We start from the raw sequence: 19,111 nt of genomic DNA on the forward strand, positions 1-19,111 counted from the left end.
TTCGATTCCAGTCAAGGGCATGTACCTTGGTTGCGGGCACATACCCAGTAGGGAGTATGCAGGAGGCAGCTGATCGATGATTCTCTCTCATCGATGTTTCTAGCTCTCTATCCCTCTCCCTTCCTCTCTGTAGAAAATCAATAAAATATATTAAAAAAAATATGTTACCTATATTAACATGTCATTGTTTTTTTCTTGTTACTTAAGAACAAAAAATAAATATTTTTAAAATTACTGTTTTAAATTAAAATATGGTAGATACCAATAAACATAAAGCATATAAACAAAAGTTCTTAAGGGTTATCAGTGATCTTTTTTAGAATGTAAAAGGATTTTAAGACAAAAAATTTTGAAGATTTCTGTTCTATATCACACCATGGATTAGATAGTAAAATTATGACAACTATTGTCTAACTTATGTTCTCACTTAAATGATAGCTTCTGCATACAAATGTTTTGCACCTACACATATGGCAAAAAAAAAGACTAAATTTCTAAAATTTTATAGTACCCTTTAATAAGAAATCTGTATGAAATAAAAATAATAATAATTAAGTACTATTATTGTTTTCCTTAGAAAATTCAGAAATGATAGATCAGAGGTTTAGTTCAAGGGCTAGGGTTGAAATTTTATTATGATCCTATTAAATGGCACCCCAGATCACATGCAGAAAGTGTTTTATGAATAGTGGAATAGTCTATATTTTATTATGCACCACTCCATCTAAGACTTTGTGCATCAGCTATAGTGACCAAAACTATTCTCATTCTGCACATAGAATGCTTCCATATGTTAGATTTGTCTTTAACCACTTTAGTAGCCCAAATATTAAAAGCTACTAAAAGAATTCATTTTTCAATATTTATCAGAGTTGAAATAGATTCCATGACTGTTTTGCCAATCCTATATAATAAAAGGTTAACATACAAATCGACCAAACAGGCGGAACAACAAGTTGCTATGATGCACACTGACCAGGGGGCAGATGATCAACGCAGGAGCTGCCCTTTGGTAGTCAGTGTGCTCCCACAGGGGCAGTGCCACTCAGCCAGAAGCCAGGCTCACAGCTCTCCTGCCTCCACGGCAAACCTAAGGATGTCTGACTGTCAGCTTCCTAAGCTATCAGTCGGACATCCCCCGAGGGCTCCCAGATTGCAAGGGGGCACAGGCCGGGTTGAAGGACCCCCACCAAGTACATGAATTTCATGCACCAGGCCTCTAGTGACTTACAAAATTGTTTATTTTTCTTGTTGAGCCTAGGAGTGCCAGATGCCCTAAGAATTGAATGTGCAATGAAAATAACAATAAATAACTTTTTGTGTGTGTTCACATTGCACCAGACACCAGGTTTGGTGGTTTGCATGCCTTCTTATGTAGTGAAAGGCCCATTAATACTATATTCAAAAGCTTAGCTTTGAAATCTAGTAACTTCTCTTAGCCTAAGTTTCTGTATTTGTTGATGGGACATGTATGAGAGGCAACTGAATGATGTTTCTCACATCGATATTTTTCACACTCTCTCTCCCTTCCTTTCGCTCTAAAACAATCTATTTGAAGAAACATATCCTCAGGCGAGGATTTTTTAAAAAGAAAACTATCACAGGAAAACTTTTACATGTTTCAGAAACAGACTGTTCAAAATGTGTTTTTTAGGTACCTTTCTACCTTATGACATTTCAATGGAGCACTATATCTATACCACAGGTTTAGCATACATTTAATCCTCACGAATGTCGGCATTACCAACCAATTTTACAGAAGAAAAATGCATTCATAGTAAAGTTCATTCAGTTATTAAGTGGTCACACTAAAATTGGAACTCAAGCCTGTCTGAATATTTTCCACTGAATTATATCACTTCAGCGTAAGAGTTAAAAGTGAACTAAGAAAGTGAAGCCCAAAGCCATTAATTTTATGTTTATTAGCATCTACATTAATATAAGATATAATGGCTTCTAATGGTCATAAATGATGTTAAAGTGAAATTATAGATTGTCTATGTAATATATTCACAGTACCTCTTCCCTATTAGCTAGGTAATTGAGGGTTAATGAGACAGTAAGGTCTTCCCAACCAAGACTAATTCATGGAAACTAAAGTAGAGAAAAATGTAGAGAATATTTTTAGAAAATTAAGTTGATACTATTATTTAATTTCAAGCATTACTACCTCCAGTTCTGACACTTTGTCCTGATACCTGAAGAAAAGCAAAGCCTTACTAAATACAACTCTTATAATATTTATATGGATCTTAAGTATCATTGATATGTTGTGTGTGTGTTTAAATGTTTCTCTTAAAATGATTTCAAGGGCTTTATTTAAAGCCTTGCAACTTAATGTGTGGCCCCAAGACCAGCAGCATCCACATCACCTAGAAGCTTGTCACTGGATAACCCAAACCACTGACTATGAACCTGCATTTTAGCAAGTTCACCTGGTAATTCATATGTACAGCCGAACATATGAATGAACAATGTTTAGGAAACATTGCTTTATTGTACTCTATACCTCCTTGGCAGCTTTTTTTCACTTTGAATGGTACAATAGACTAGATAAAACTTCAAAATAAAGAAATTTTGGCATTTTTAAAATATTTTACTGATATTTTTAGAGATAGAGAAAGATAGATGGGGAGAGAGAGAGAGAGAAACATTCATCAGCTGCTTCCTGCACACCCCCTACTGGGGATCGAGCCTACAACTGGGCCTGTGCCCTGACCGGGAATCAAGCCTGTGACCTTTTGGTGCATGGACAATGTGCAACCAATGGAACCACACTGCCACAGCGAGGATTTGTTTGTTTGTTTGCACAAAGTATAATAATTAATGTGTTTTACTTATCGAAATATAATTGACATAAAACATTAGTTTCAGGAGTACAACATAATGATTCAATATTTGTTTATATTTCAAAATGATCACAAGTCTGATTAACGTGTCACCATACATACTTACAATTTTTTCCTGTGATTAGAACTTTCAGATATGCAATGCAATATGTAGTTATTATGCTGTACATTATATCTGTAAGACTTGATGATTTTATAAGTGGAAATGTGTACCTTTTGACTGCCTTCACCCATTTTTGCCTACCTCCCACCTCCACCTCTGACAGCCACCAATCCATTCTCTGTATCGATTTTCTTGGATTTGTTTGCCTATTTGTCTTTAGAGTCCACATATAAATGAGATTATATGGTGTGGTCTTCCTCTGTCTGAGTATTTTTTCACTTAGTTGTTCTATGCCAAATGTGATACAACTGTATTTATATAGATCTGGAATAAAAATACCTTAGGTGATTTCTAACAAGATAGCCATCAATAGTCAGTTGGAATGTTAAATTATTAATTAGGATCTTTTGAATTTCAGAAATCATTGAAGAATGTGTGTTTTGCACCTAATAGCTTTCCTCTGTATCTCAGAGATATAAAATAATTCAGGCTATAAATTATGAATTCAGTATATCCACGGTATAGAAAAAATGTTGTCTTTTAATGCAGGAAGTTCTTGCTTTGCACAGTAGTGGGAGACCATAAAAACAAGCATGCTGCAACCTGAAACTGTGCAAAACAGTCCATGAGGAAAACTATGATTGTTCTCAAAAGTTCTTTCAAAACCTTTTTCAAAACATTAAAAACTTGTGCGGTTGGTTATCAATGTATAGGGAAATGAAAAACTAGTAAAGCCAATATTTATTTAGTATACTGTCATTGTAAGCATTAGGAGCATCAAGAATTACGATGTTTTATTTATTTTGTAAAAAACTATCAAGTCTGGCTAGTGTGGCTCAGGGGTTGAGCATCGACCTATGAACCAAGAAGTTCATTCCTGATCAGGGCACATGCCCGGGTTATGGGCTCCATCCCGAATATGGGCCATGCAGGAGGCAGCCCATCAATGATTCTCTCTCATCATTGATGTTTCTATCTTTTTTCCTCTCCTTTCTTCTCTAAAATCAATAAAGTATATATTTTTAAAGAAAACAACACTATCAAGATTAGTTTGAACAGCGCTTGCCTTCGTTTCATCATGTAAATTATAATTTGAAGTGAACATTTTTTTTCTAGTGGCAGTGAATGGTCATACTCCTTTTTAAGCTTGGGTTAGCTTCCAAACTTATCCTTCGTGCTTTTAATGTTTAGAAACATCTCTGAGAGTTCCTTTAAGGTGAAGTTGATTCCCAGCGTCACTTCCTCTGGGACGTCATTTTCATCACAACCACCTTCCTCATTTATGTCAACAGGTTTGCTTCCGCTAAGTTCTACTGGCAGCATATCTAGTCTCTCCAATAGTGGCAGGCAAACCTCAGCAGTCAGCCGTTTCTTCTACAACTCCATTTATGTTTGATTTGAATTCTGCACAATTATTTGCACAATGCGCTGAAAGTCTCTGCTATATTGCACCCATGTTACTTGCTGTTCCCTCCTGCCATGGTGCTTGAATACCTTCAGTTGTATGCTTTATGTCATATTTCTTCCAAAACACAGCTAAACATAATGCTTGGTCTTCAACTGTGGCATCGATAGCCTATTCGAAAGCCTGCATAAGATAATAGGCTTTCAAAGTTGAAATAATTCCTCTGTCCATTGCTTGGATTAATGTTGTTCTTGGGGATAAAATCAAACTTTCACATTTTCATTTAAATACCCCAAAGAATTATGACAACCAAGAATACTATCCAATGGTAGCCATGCTTTAAATGTTCCATTATTGTGCCTGTAGTATCCCTGTATTGCTGACTGACATGTAAGCAACACAGCAATGTGATTTACAGTCTGTGTGTGAACTGGTTAACACTGTGCAGTGACTGATCACTGACAGACTTTGAAAGAAGAAACGTGACTAGTCAGTGTTCAGACGCACACCTGTTATTTATACTGTGACTCTGGAATGAAGAGTTAGCAGTGAAGTTTATATTTTATTCAGGTACTCACCGTATATGAGGTAACTTAAATTTGAGTCATGTTGCTAAGGAGCTAATATTATTTCATGAAGCCATAATAACTGAAATGTGTGCCTCTCAGAACTATAGGAAGTAAGGACTGCCTTACAGTGTGACTCAAGACTTAACTTCAAGACATGTTTTTATGAAAGAAAGAAAAAATAAGATACTTTAATTATATTTAATTGTTTAATTCTTTGATATCTTCCTGGAAGATTTTATTTTAGTTGCCTACCTCCCACCTCCACCTCTGGCAGCCACCAATTTTATTTTAAAAAAGTCCTGGTACTTTTAATACCACTTGCTGAGTACATGACAACAAGCCATTGATACAAATGTCTTTTAACAAATTCTACCAAATATTAAGTGCATTATGTGTAAGACACTGTGCTAGACTTTTTTTTTTAGAAACAAATAAACTGTTATGGGTTTCCCAGTACATTGATCCTTGTGCCCACACACACACACACACACACACACACACACACACACCCCACAGTCACACAGCCATGCACACCTGGCATCCAGCGACATGACCACCCCTGCATGTGAGGGTTTCAAAGGATTTAGAAACAAATTTATGAGGGTTCACTAATACAAAGAAAACATATATCCTGAGTATGTATTTTATGGCAGGTATTGTGCTAGATTCTTTACTTACAATAGTTCATGAAATACTCAGAGCAACTACCAGGAGGCAAGACATATTCATATCTTCATTGCAAATATAAAGAAACTAAGGATTAGAGAAAAGTTATAGAACTGGTCTGTGCAAAAGAAAAAATTTCACTTAAGCAGCACTTGCCGAAGAGATAATACTCAAAGTGGAATGCTGTTTCACCTCATCTGGTTCTAACCTGTTGAAGCGCTTAAGGACCATGGATGGTGAGTTACTTTGGTCAGGGTCAGACTTGACCTGGCTGAACTCATTTCTTTCTTGATCCATGGATAATGGGACTTGATTTACCTTGAACACAGACTTGTGAAGGCATTTCACTCTCTACATAATGCACATTTTTAATCCTTAATTAGCATAACCCAGTGCTAGCTCCTCCTTTGGGCACTTAATTTCCCTCCTCAGAGCACTACTCAGTGAATTTCCTCCCTGCTATGTCCCTTTGCCTGTCAGCTTTGATTTTTGAGCTGTGGTTTTTGTTTTATTTTCTGATACCCAAGATAATGCATCTAGCAATTGACAGAGCTCAAGTACAGATCCATTCTGACTGACTAAAAACCCACCTGCTTATTTCTGTGAAACTAAATGAGGAGAGTAAATGGCAGTCAGACCAGCCAGTTCCAAGGTATAAAAAAGGAAGCTGATTCTACAATCTAGTCCAGACAACTCTAATTCAATCTCCTCTTTGCGAGGGCAAGATCTTCCCCCTTGGGGTTCCTTCCTATTACAGTAATAACAATGATATGAGTAGTGATGATAGTGTAATAATATTAACAACAACATCACTGACAACTTAAATACAGCTAGTGCCTCCTCTGTGCCAGGCCCTCTTACTTTCCCGGCTGTCTCAAACCAGCCATGGGAATGTCTGGTTCCCTGGTGATAATTTGAAAGTGCATTCAGACGAGTCCTTTCTGTAGATACGGGGTCAAGCTGGCTAATATGGAGTGCTAGTGGTTGTGACAAACTGGAGAACTGTGACCAGAGGCAGCAGCCATTACTCTATTTCCATGACTTGTTGTGGAAGACTACATGCTCAGTATTTCCAGGTCTTCCTCTTATGAGTTATTTATATCAGCTTAGCAAAATACCTATCATTTTATCAATATTTTGTTGTTACCGTTTGGCCCCTTTATTCTCCCTTTCTTGGGCCCACCCTCTATACCCTTCTACCTACCCATGCCAGTTATATATATTTATTCCAAGGACATACTTTATGAACATCTGACTATAAATGGCACCTATGTTGTATTAAAAACAAACAAACAAAACCATCTCTCCTTTCCAATGGTTCCGTTAAATGACAGGTGAATTTAGAAAGGGGGAAAATAAACTATATTTATTTTACCAAATGGAACCACTTATTAAATGGTATTTAATCACTTGGCTAACCTGATAAAATAAATTATATAAATTATTCAGTCACTAGATAAATAACATTTTTGCTGAATCTAAACATGTGGCTTTTTCAAAAGTTTTTTGCCATCTGATGTTTTAAAATGTCTAACTAATGTATTTATCTTTTCAGTTTATCTTTATTAGAAGAATTTGACTGTAGCTGTAATGAACTGGAGTCACTACCTCCTACTGTTGGCTACCTTCATAGTCTTCGAACATTAGCAGTCGATGAGAATTTTCTTCCAGAATTACCCAGAGAAGTGAGGAATGAACTTGTTTCTATTAATTAACCTTTAATGATTCTGTTTTAAGACTAAATCTTAAGAAATATAAAGGCAGTTTAGATTCATGAGTTGAGTTTTGAATAGTCATAGGAATTGTCTAGGTATACGTGTATGTATTTGTTAATCATTCTCTTTTAAATGACAAGTGATAAGTTCTTATATTCAACCCAGAAAATGCATTTAAACATTGCTTGCAAAGAAAAGTAATAAAATATTGTACACTAATTAATGCTAAGGAACAAAATTTTGAATAATTTATATATTTTGCTCTTAAGAAAAGAAATAAATATTTTGAGGTCATTATATTTCCATTCCTGAAGTGAAAGATTTTTAATGTAAATAATTTTTTAAAGTATCATGTTGCCTAACAATATTATTTTAGTTTAAGGATATACCAAGAGGTTCTGTTAGTTTTTATCTCTAAACAGAAGTTTTATTTATTAATGTCAAGGAAAAAGCGTGAAGTAGGTTTTCAACATTTTTACAAAACACTTCCATGACAATGGAGCAATAATCTATATATCATTTTATTTATTTTCTGTTTTTTTTCTTTATTGATTAAGGTATTACATATATCATTTTAAAGCTCAAAATTATAAGTAAAAATGACAAAAACCATTGTAATATGAAGTAAAATTAACTTTACCAAAGAAATGTCAACAATACTTCACATTTGAATATGTATGATCTATTACAAACATAGATATGTTACTATTCGCTTGGATGGGCAAAATCAATATGACATAAAAACAATTAAGTGTTCTAATAATAAAATTATAAAGGAAATTATTCCTTCCTAATATGTAAATGAATATGAGATGTACATTGCCTTCATATCTAAAGCAATATATAAATAATGATATACATATTTCAAAGAGTGAGATTATAAAACTTAATACACATATTAAGAGGATCTTAAAAGTGATAAGGAAATATGTAAGTCAATCAAATTGTTTTATAAATTATAAAAATTAATATAAAAATATAATCTACATTGTGATTCTTTCCTTTTTGTTGTTTTACCTACAGATTGGTAGCTGTAAGAATGTAACAGTTATGTCTCTACGCTCCAATAAACTGGAATTTCTTCCTGAAGAGATTGGACAGATGCAGAAACTAAGAGTCTTAAATTTGAGTGACAACAGGTATTTCTGTAACATATCACAATCCCATATTAGTTACCTACTATAAGCAAATTATTGTTTCTTATTAATAATTTTGGAAACATATTCTATGTAAAATGTGTGTGAACTATAGGAATGCAAGTGTCATGCAAATATGCAAATATCCATTTATAAAATCCAGGAGCTAAATAATTTTTAAAAAGATATTTCGAAGTTTAATTATTTGATTATATTAAAACCATATATTATATTGTATTTTAAAATTATATAAAATTTATACACTCAAATTTATATACTGAAATCCTCCCATATGCAAAAAGCATAATATTATAAAGATGTGAAAAATAATTGAAATAAAAACCTACAAAATTTATTAATAAAATGATATGCATGGATATATATATGTATGCAGACATATATGTTTTCATGTATATTTTTATGTCTCCAGTAAGTTAAATTGGCAATATGTATATAGTCAACAGCACCTAAATGCTGGTAAATATATTGCCAGGAAGCTAATCCTAACTAATCATAAGGGTTTTATGTTATGGTAAGGATAACCAAATAGTCATTTAGTCATGTTCAGAATAGACCAAAAATAAAGGACGTGACAAGGGTGTTATATTGGTTGATGGGTAAAAAGAAAAAGTAAAAGTGCAGTTCATCTTTATTTTCACCACAATTGTCCATAAACAGGAAAGGATAAAAAAAAATTGACTAAAGCCCAGCTGGAGTGGCTCAGTGTTTGAGCATCAATCTATGAACCAGGAGATCACAGTTCAATTCTTCGAGCACATGCCTGGGTTGTGGGCTTGATCCCCAGTAGGGGGCGTGCAGGAGGCAGCCAATCCATGATTCTCTCTCATCATTGATGTTTCTAAGAAGATAAGTGACTATGCAATAGAATGATTGAACTCTTTGTTTTCAATGTTTCCATCAGAATAATAATAATATGAGAAATTGAGAGACTTTGCAACAAAACTGTCAAGATTAGCTTTTATGAAGTAACTAGTGGCCTGGTGCATGAAATTCATGCACAGGGGTGGGGGAGTGTCCCTCAGCCTGGCCTGCACCCTCTACAATCTGGGATCCATTGGGGGATGTCCGACTGCTGGTTTAGGCCTGATCCCACAGGCAGTCAGACATCCCTCTCGTAATCCAGGACCGCTGGCTCCTAACCATTCACGTGCCTGCCTGCCTGATTTCCCCTAACCCCTCTGCCTGCCTGCCTGATTACCCCTAACTTCCCTCCCCTGCTGGCTGATCTCAGGCCCAACTGTCTTACTTTGCAGGCCAAAAAAAAAGACCCAGGATGCCAAGGCTTCCTGCCCACTCTCTGGCCAGCTCCATGGCTCCAGCCGGCGCCACCATCTTTGTCACATCAATTTACATATTCCCTCCTTATTGGCTGTGGGTGCTGCCATCTTCATTGTGAAGTAACAGTTAATTTGCATATTATTCTTTTATTAGATAGGATGAAGAATGTTCAGATTCTGAAAGTTTACTAAGTGTGCAATTTCTCATTTGTTAGTTTAAGAAAAAAAATGATAATGTGAATTTCAAAAACCGTTCACTTAGCAGCTCAGTAATATTCCCATATAAGAGAATAAAACATCTTATTAAAAGAGTTGGGATTTTATTTTTAAAATCAGGATAACAAGGAAGCCTTATAGTTTGGCGCAACAAGAGTAAGTCATGTCAAACCAGTCTTGTTTCCTGTTTTGACTACCTTACTAGGCAGGAAAATGAGGGAAATGCATTGAATATTATACCTGATCTTCAACAAGACATTTTTCAAACATTTTTAATTGTATTCTTGTAAGATGAGAAATAGGTCATGGGTATATCATAGGAAGATGGAGTTCCAGTGAATTCCATTACAGTTCCCCAATAAAACCAAGCTCCATAATTGTCACCTGGAGGGAAGTTTTATGATGAGCTATGGAAGTCTCTTCTAAATATTAGTTTTGCTCAACTTTTATACATTAATAATCTGTATGATGAAATAGAAAATATACTTATCAAATATTTTTAAAAGATCCATAAGTTGGAAGGACTACTAATGGAGCTATTTTTTTTAAATATATTTTATTGATTTTTTACAGAGAGGAAGGGAGAGACACAGAGAGTTAGAAACATCGACGAGAGAGAAACATCGATCAGCTGCCTCCTGCACATCTCCCACTGGGGATGTGCCCGCAACCAAGGCACATGCCCCTGACCGGAATCGAACCTGGGACCCTTCAGTCTGCAGGCCAACGCTCTATCCACTGAGCCAAACCGGTTTCGGCCTAATGGAGCTATTTATTCAACAAATATAGCATACTTAAGTTCCTACCATGGAACAGACACATTGTTGAATGCTAGTATAAAAGATACGAATTAAATACTGGGAATTTCATAATATTAGAAGTTTAAATACTTATCAGGCCAGAAATGTAAGCTTAATTTATCTCCTAATACAGTGACTGAAACATAGTATGAGCCAAATTAATATTTTTAAATTAATGAATTACTCAACAAACCTTAACCTGAGATTAAAATTAATATTTCCCAAAGCTGAGGACAAAGTTGAACATTGTCATCAGAAAAGTAGCTGCTTAGATAAAAGATGAAATATGAAATGCTATCCAAAAGTCACAATTATTCCAGTTCAATATTTAACATATGATAAGATTTTTAAAAATCTATTATAAAATAGATTTGTAAGACAGCTTCTGTGGTACTAAATAAGGCTCACTTTCAACAACTGAAAGAGAAAGGAAAAATAAGGTAACATCCTTCACTAACATTCTTCATCCTCCACATTCATGGCTAGATTGGCAATGATTTATCATGGATGTTGTTGTATATTATTCTGGAGAGTTTTCCCCTCATGTAATATTGATGCAGGTGACTTTATATTCTACTTTTAATTCATTGCCACATGGTTCAAAAAATTCTCCTCGTAAGACCTTACTTGATAGTTTCTGACTTACATGAAATTAAATAACTAAAAAGTGGAAACAGCTTTTATGAGTAAATTGGATTAATGTTATAAATGCTAGTATAACAAGTCTATAAAAAGAGAATTATGATATAATTTAATATATTTCATTCTTTACATTATCATTTATGTTTTATAAATATTAATCTCAGAAAGGTTATTATATTCTTCCTAAAGTTATTTAGCTAATACACACTCTGTTGGTATTTGTTTTGGCTCTCAATAGCTTTGCATATTTACTAAATTATATGAAAGTGTTTAACTGCTTCCACATACAAAAATTAGTTCCCACAATCCTTATTAATTATTGTAACATTTTCCACTTCCATTATCAAAATATATTTATTCATCAATTGGCTAATAGAATTTCAGCATATTAAAGATGTAAGGAAATTTTCATTATAAGTTATATCTAAAATGTTTATCTATATTCAAAAGTGAACATGAAGAAAATAACAAATCCATTGGCATGCCTTGTTTGTAATACTTTGCTGATTAGCTGTCATGATAATCACTATTTATTGATCATGCACAATGTAAGGAATGTCAGATAGTGTATTGAAGTAGACATTTGGCTATTTGGCCTTCCAAAGGCTGGAGCCAAAGAAAGCTAAACAAATAATTTTTATTGAATACTGAAGTTGATGCCAAACTTCATCTATCTCAAAATGACATTTTTAAAGATTCACACAATGTATGAATGCTGAAGGAACCTAAAAACATACTTTCAGGAGTCAAAATAATGTTGGGAGCTATAAATTCTTTTAGTAGTAAGAAAAACATATCCGCTTGCCCTCATGCAGTTTACAATTTTGTGAGGCTATCTAATTGTTTGTTTTTATCACAAAAATAAATATATAATTACAAACTGTGATATGTTTAAGGAAGAAAAATATGAGGTGCTTTGTGACTAGATTGGGAAAAATAATTTAAATGAATAGTCAAGGAAAAGCCTCTTGTCCAGCTGGTGTTGCTCAGTGGTTGGAGCGTCAACCTATTAGCCAAGACGCCATGGTTCAATTCTAGGTCAGGGCACTTGCCTGGGTTGTGGGCTCAGTTCCCAGTGGGCTCAATACAGGAGGCAGCCGATCAATGATTCTCTGTCATCATTGATGTTTCTATCTCTCTCTCCCTCTCCCTTCCTCTCTGAAATCAATAAAAAAAAATATTATTTTATAAAGAAAAAGCCTGTTTAAGAAAATGGCATTTAAGCTAAGAGCTAAAGGATATGTGGGATTTAGTCAAGTGACTTCTGGGAGAAAGAATATGCTAGAGAAAGAGATAAGCTTGGCTTACCTTCATAGCAGGCTGAGAAAATGCCAGTGGTGCTGATGTCAGTCGGGAAAAGAGTAGCAGAAGCTTATGGAGAGACTCGGGGCCAGATCTTGTAAGATCTTAAAGGCATGGTTGAAATTTTGGATTTTGTCCTAGCTACAAGGGAAAGCATTTATAGTGTGTGAAAAGGAGGTTTTTACTTTTTAAAGATAGCTCAGGCTACTCAATGGAGAAAGAATTAGGAGAAGAAGAATTAAATCAATGTTACAGTATTTTAAACAATTCTTTATCAAAATGAACTATATCCATCTGTACCCATACCATTAAAATTTTCTTGTTTTTTGTAGGTTGAAGAATTTACCATTCTCATTTACCAAACTTAAGGAGCTTGCAGCTTTGTGGCTTTCTGACAATCAGGTAACAACTTTTATTACCTGATGTATTTTGTTTATTAAAATGAACTATAATTGAAACTTGAATTACTAACTTTTTTAACAATAGGTACCTCTGACAATTAGTATAAAATATAGATTCTTTATCTTCTGGAGGAGAGATTTTTGTAAAGGTAGCAATTCAAATATGTATTTCATTGCTGCACCAAAATAGAACTATAATTCCCAACCTTTTTTAATGCTTCAATTTAGTATCTATTTCACTCTCAGAGATCTAATATACAAAATGATCATTTTTATAGCATTTTAGCTGTAGATGGCACATATATGTCCTTAGAGGACATACTTTAATTATACCTTTGAAAGTAAAGAATAAGAAATTATTACCACAATCCCCACAAGAGGGAATTATTATCCTCTATGTTCCTTTTTTCTCATATTTTTAATTATAATCAACTTATTTCTAGAACTTCAAGAAATTTGCAGGTATCTTTTGCAATTATTATCAGTATTTTCTGTAAAATTGCTTTGATATTTCTTTTCTCATGAAGTTAGATTATAATTGGTAATAATTTTATTAACTGGAAAGTAACAAGAAACAGTTGAAGACATCTGATTTGTCACCAGAAAAATTGATGATAGACAATTTTGACATTGTTTATTAGTCCTCTTTTACTTTTTTCTTATAATCCTAAAATTTTGAAACACTTATCCCAAAATACAAATAGCCAAGTGGGGGAAAAAATCATGTTGAATTTAGTTTGTCATCATTTCCTGAGCATGAAAACAGCATTGTTCAGATTTCTAGGTATTGGGCTACTTTTGTGAAAAATTAAAATAAACCTTTACAAAGTGTAGCATGTAAGTGTAAGAATAATGTTTGTGCTTCTATAGTTATTTCAGCACTTTCTTCCATCTACTGACTAAAATATTAGATTATCATTCAAATTCAAATCTTATCAATGAACTGCAGATCTTTCAAGGCATCAGTATATCATTATAAATAAAGCTTTTCTGGAATCCATGTGAATTATGGTAATGGAACAGTCTATTCAGTCTTGCGTTGTGAAAAAAAATCCCCTAATATCATGATTTATTATTCTTGTAGAGAATAAACAGAACAGTGACTACATCATTTAATTTTTTTTAGAACAGTGATTTAATGTGTTTCTGACTCAGTTTCATGAGACAAGCTGATATCCCAAATCCCTTTGAGCTTCATTCCTATTAATAAATGTCATGAAATAAGCCAATTTTTAAAACATTAGATAAAATGATAATTTCCAGTATATTTTCATATATATCTATCCTAATAGATCAGTGGTTCTCAACCTGTGGGTCGCAACCCTTTGGGGGTCAAACGACCCTTTCACAGGGGTCACCTAAGACCATCAGAAAACACATATATAATTACATATTGCTTTTGTGATTAATCACTATGCTTTAATTATGTTCAATTTGTAACAATGAAAATACATCCTGCATATCAGATATTTACATTATGATTCATAACAGTAGCAACATCACAGTTATGAAGTAGCAACGAAAATAATTTTATGGTTGGAGGTCACCACAACATGAGGAACTGTATTAAAGGGTCGCGGCATTAGGAAGGTTGAGAACCACTATAATAGATAAAGAGCCAGGGTCTGTAATGTCCAAAATAACTGAATGGACGACCGAATGCCAGGCTGCGTGTGCAGCAAGCTCGGGTGGGCGGGTACTGGTGAGCGGGCTGAACTGCTGACCTCTTGGTCCCTCCTGGGTTGCGGGTGCCACAGCAACCCAGCACTGACTGCCACCGCCAAGGCGGGTGTGATGCGATTGTTCGAGGAACCCCGCCATCGCCCCATGATCGCCTCGCAGAGGGAGGCCCAGGCTACCCAGCCAGCGGCAGTGGGCAGGGCCTCCCTCTGCAGGGCAATCAATCATGGCGCTCCCAGACTGCGAGAGGGCGCAGGCCTGGCAAAAAGAACCGCCCCCTCCACCCCCCAGAGTGCACAAATTTCGTGCAGCAGGCCTCTAGTGTATATATATAAAAAGCTAAGTGACCGGCAGATAGATATCATGTATACTGACCACCAGTGGGTAGATGCTCAACACAGGAGCTGCTGAGAGCAACTTTGCAGAGTACCCTCTTGCACTCCAGGACCCCTCAGGGGATGTCAGACTGCAGGTTTTGGCCCGATCCCCACAGGCCAGGCCGAGGGACCCCACCTGCCAAAGGGACCCCACTCACTCCGCAGACACCCTTTGAGCCCTGGCGCCACCCCAGGTGTGGCCAGCTGGGGAGGGACCACAGGAGGTTGACTCCAGGGCATATCCAGCCCAGTCCCACCCCGCTGGCCACCTTCTAATTAATTTCCTTTCAACGTACATGAATGCGTGCACTGGGCCTCTGGTAGTATATGTATCAGAGTTCTAAACCCCTTTATAATAGTATTTTTGAACTCAAATTAATTAATAAAGAATGATACATAACCATCCATAGGTCAATGTATTAAGAACCTGTCTTTGGTTACAAAATAGCTCTCAAATATAAATGCTTATGCTTGAACCTAATTAATTTCATTGATTATCTTGCATAGCATGAATTTGATAGCAAATTCCATTTGGTGCTTTTTGGACAACAGCTTTTGAAAATGAATGGATATATAGAGCCATACCAAAAGCTTACTTAGTTTAAACAATTTAATACATTTTTGGGTCTCTTCAGGATTGAAACTGACATTGCTCAGTGAGGATGGATTATTTTGTAAAAGAGTATACTAGAGAAAAAGAACATTTCATTGTGAATACCTTAGAACTTGAAAATATTCCCAGCAATAGTCTTAGTTTATGTTATAATTTCTAGTTTCATTACTTTATCCTTGCTTTTCTTTTAATTTTTCATTTAGCTTGCTGAGTCCAGACTATTGATCATTATCATACATAAAATAAATATTCTGCATATTTGCTAGCTTATTGATCTAATTTATATGTGTGTGTTTTTTTGCTTCCAGTCCAAAGCCCTTATCCCTTTACAAACTGAAGCCCATCCAGAAACAAAGCAAAGAGTATTGACTAACTACATGTTTCCCCAGCAACCTCGTGGCGATGAAGGTAAATTGTCAGTGGAGATGTCTCCCAAACTTATATAATAATGGACCAAAGAGAATCATTTTCTTCTGATTTTTGGCCAGGAATACTAACATGTGGGCAAGGGTATAACGATCATTACATGACTTACATCATTTTTAGAGGTTAGCTATTAAGTATGAATCTTATCTTCACACTATAGTATTTTAAGTAAGATTCCAAAAACATAACTCTCTCTCTTTGTCATAAGAAAATTGACTTTTAGGATCAACTTCTTCTCTTGAGGGATTACAAGGCCCAGGATTAGTTGACCAAATGTGGTACCCAGCTCATTGAAATGAGCGAAGAGTCAGATCTTAAGGAAGATTCAGAAAGCTGGTTTAATTCCTGTGTTCACTAATTTCATGAACGAAATTTAAACATTTAATCCAATGATCCCAGGCCCCAAATTATTTCATGTTAAGAGTCAACCACAAAAAGATGACCTGCAAATGATGGCTGTTCTTTCTTTTTCAAGTTGAGTTTCCCCTAAACAACATCAGCAATTATGATAGGAGTACTTTTTGAAAAACCTAAACCTTTTCCAATAATTAAATCTTCTATCCTATGGCCACATTATTCATACAGTGTTTACTCGTAAAACAGTATTGCCCTTTACAATTTGGAACTCAGCATAGGCCACTTAGCCCACGACAGCACAGGCTTTCCTGCACATTTTCTAGTCTTAGGTCACTGTCATTCTTAAAAGAGTAAATCCACTTTAATCCACCAGTCAGTTAAATTCACTCAATCCACTTTAATGAGACTAACTTTTAAAATAAATTATTGGTATATGTATTTCTCATTATCAGGGATAATTATAAGAAATATCTTTAGTCTTTGATATATGAACATAAATGAATCATTTCAGAATATTTTAGGATATTTTTATTCATATTTGACCTACAGAAGTAGGATAAGGGAAGAGTCACTTTAATATGCATTTTTCAGACTTTAATAAAATTGATCTTTTGAATTTGTGAAAGAAAAGCCACCGTGTTTATAGATGATATAAGAAAAGACTTTTATAAGAATTATGTTTTATTCATCTACCTTTACTTATATTTACATTTTAATATCCCTACATTATCAAAATATTTCTCTTAAAAAGATGTAAAGAAAAATGAAACTGCCTTATATTCACTGGTTATTTCTGAGATCCAGTCTCACAGATTAAATTTCTAATTTGTTACAGGGAGTGAGGAGGATCTACTTAGGTAAGGTGATGTTAAGGAATTAGCCTTGTTTTGCTTTAGTTTCCTTTGGAAAGAAGGGTTAGTATTAGAACAATTTTCTTGAACTTTAAGCAACTCACCCTCTGGTTTTTCAGGCAGACGTGTATTAAGTGAATTTTCAGAACCTTGCAACAAAAAACAAGATATTATCATTAGCCAACAATTTGATGTAAAGATTTATAAGCCATTTATTTTCCCTTAAGTTGAGACACATTTAGACCTTCATGTTAAAGACTAAATTTTTCACGTTACCCTAAAAATAAACTCCCTTCCATTACCCCGACTCCACCTTACCCCCAACACACACAATGGTGCAATCTTAGACACTTTACAAAACCATTGTTATATAGTTAATACCTTTTATAAAATCCAGACACAGTTTAGTAGTTACAAATATGGGCTTTGTAATTACACAGACATGGAACAGGATCCTGTATACACCACAGGGAAACTGCATGACTTTGAGCAAGTCTTAAAACTCAGATATAGTTTTCTCATTAGTAAATTGAGGGTGATGTTAGTATTACCATTGTGCTGTTGTGAAGATTAAAAAGATAAGCCTGGCCCAAGTGGTTCAGTTGTTTTAGCCTCTCCTGTACACTGAAAGGTTATTGGTTCGATTCCAGGTCTGGGCACATACCTGGGATACTGAAGGCAACCAATTAATGCCTTTCTCTCTCTCTCTCGATTCCTCTCTCTAAGCCAGTGATGGCGAACCTATAACATGCGTGTCAGAGGTGACACGCAAACTCATTTTTTTGGTTGGTTTTTGCTTTGTTAAATGGCATTTAAATATATAAAACAAATATGAAAAATATAAATCTTTGTTTTACTATGGTTGCAAAGATAAAAAAATTTCTATATGTGACATGGCACCAGTTAAGTTAGGGTTTTTCAAAATGCTGACACGCCGAGCTCAAAAGGTTCGCCATCAATGCTCTAAGCAGCCCTCAGGTGATGATTAAAGATTAAAACAGATAATATTTAAAAATGTTTAGTCCAACTATTATTTTTGTCCTATGAAGAGCTCATTCTCTACACTGGAAACTTCCCAACCTCAATATATAATTAAAGTATACTTAGGGAACCTGAATTGTGTTAAGATATTAAAAGACCATCCTAGCTGGTTTGGTTCAGTGGATAGAGTATAAGCCTGTGGACTGAAGGGTCCCAGGTTCGATTCTGGTCAAGAGCACATGCCCAGGTTACGAACTTGATCCCCAGGAGGGGGTGCGCAGGAGGCAGCTGATCAATGGTTCTCTCTCATCATTGATGTTTCTATCTCTCTCTCTCCCTCGCCCTTCCTCTCTGAAATCAATAATATATATGTATATTTTTTTTAATATATATTTTAAAGACCATGCAACAAATATCAAGGGAATTTTATTACCACTTTCCTTCTCCTTTCCTTTTTTTCCTTTTCTCTCTTTATATCCCTTTTTTTCTTTGTTTTTTTCCCTTTTAAAAAATTTTTGTATTTGCTTGTAGTACCTATCACCATTGTTTGCATAGTGTACTAAGCTCTATTAAAAACATTTTATGCTGAAACCGGTTTGGCTCAGTCGATAGAGCGTCGGCCTGCGGACTGAAAGGTCCAGGGTTCGATCCCGGTCAAGAACATGTATCTGGGTTGCAGGCGCATCCCCAGTAGGAGATGTGCAGGAGGCCCTGACCCTGGAAT

The 19,111-nt window shown here is 35.1% G+C and overlaps 1 protein-coding gene across 1 annotated transcript in view; it reads left to right on the top strand.

The window, feature by feature from the left end:
• The window catches only part of LRRC7 (leucine rich repeat containing 7), a 380,912-nt gene that overhangs the window by 267,871 nt on the left and 93,930 nt on the right, over nt 1-19,111 (top strand). Inside the window, exons 12-15 of the mRNA XM_006754436.1 lie at nt 7,148-7,277; nt 8,331-8,446; nt 13,034-13,103; nt 16,081-16,180. Coding sequence (XP_006754499.1) covers nt 7,148-7,277; nt 8,331-8,446; nt 13,034-13,103; nt 16,081-16,180 — 416 coding nt within the window. The remainder of the gene's footprint in view (nt 1-7,147; nt 7,278-8,330; nt 8,447-13,033; nt 13,104-16,080; nt 16,181-19,111) is intronic.

Source organism: Myotis davidii, unplaced genomic scaffold (genome assembly GCF_000327345.1).
Source record: "Myotis davidii unplaced genomic scaffold, ASM32734v1 scaffold1193, whole genome shotgun sequence".
Classification (NCBI taxonomy): domain Eukaryota; kingdom Metazoa; phylum Chordata; class Mammalia; order Chiroptera; family Vespertilionidae; genus Myotis; species Myotis davidii.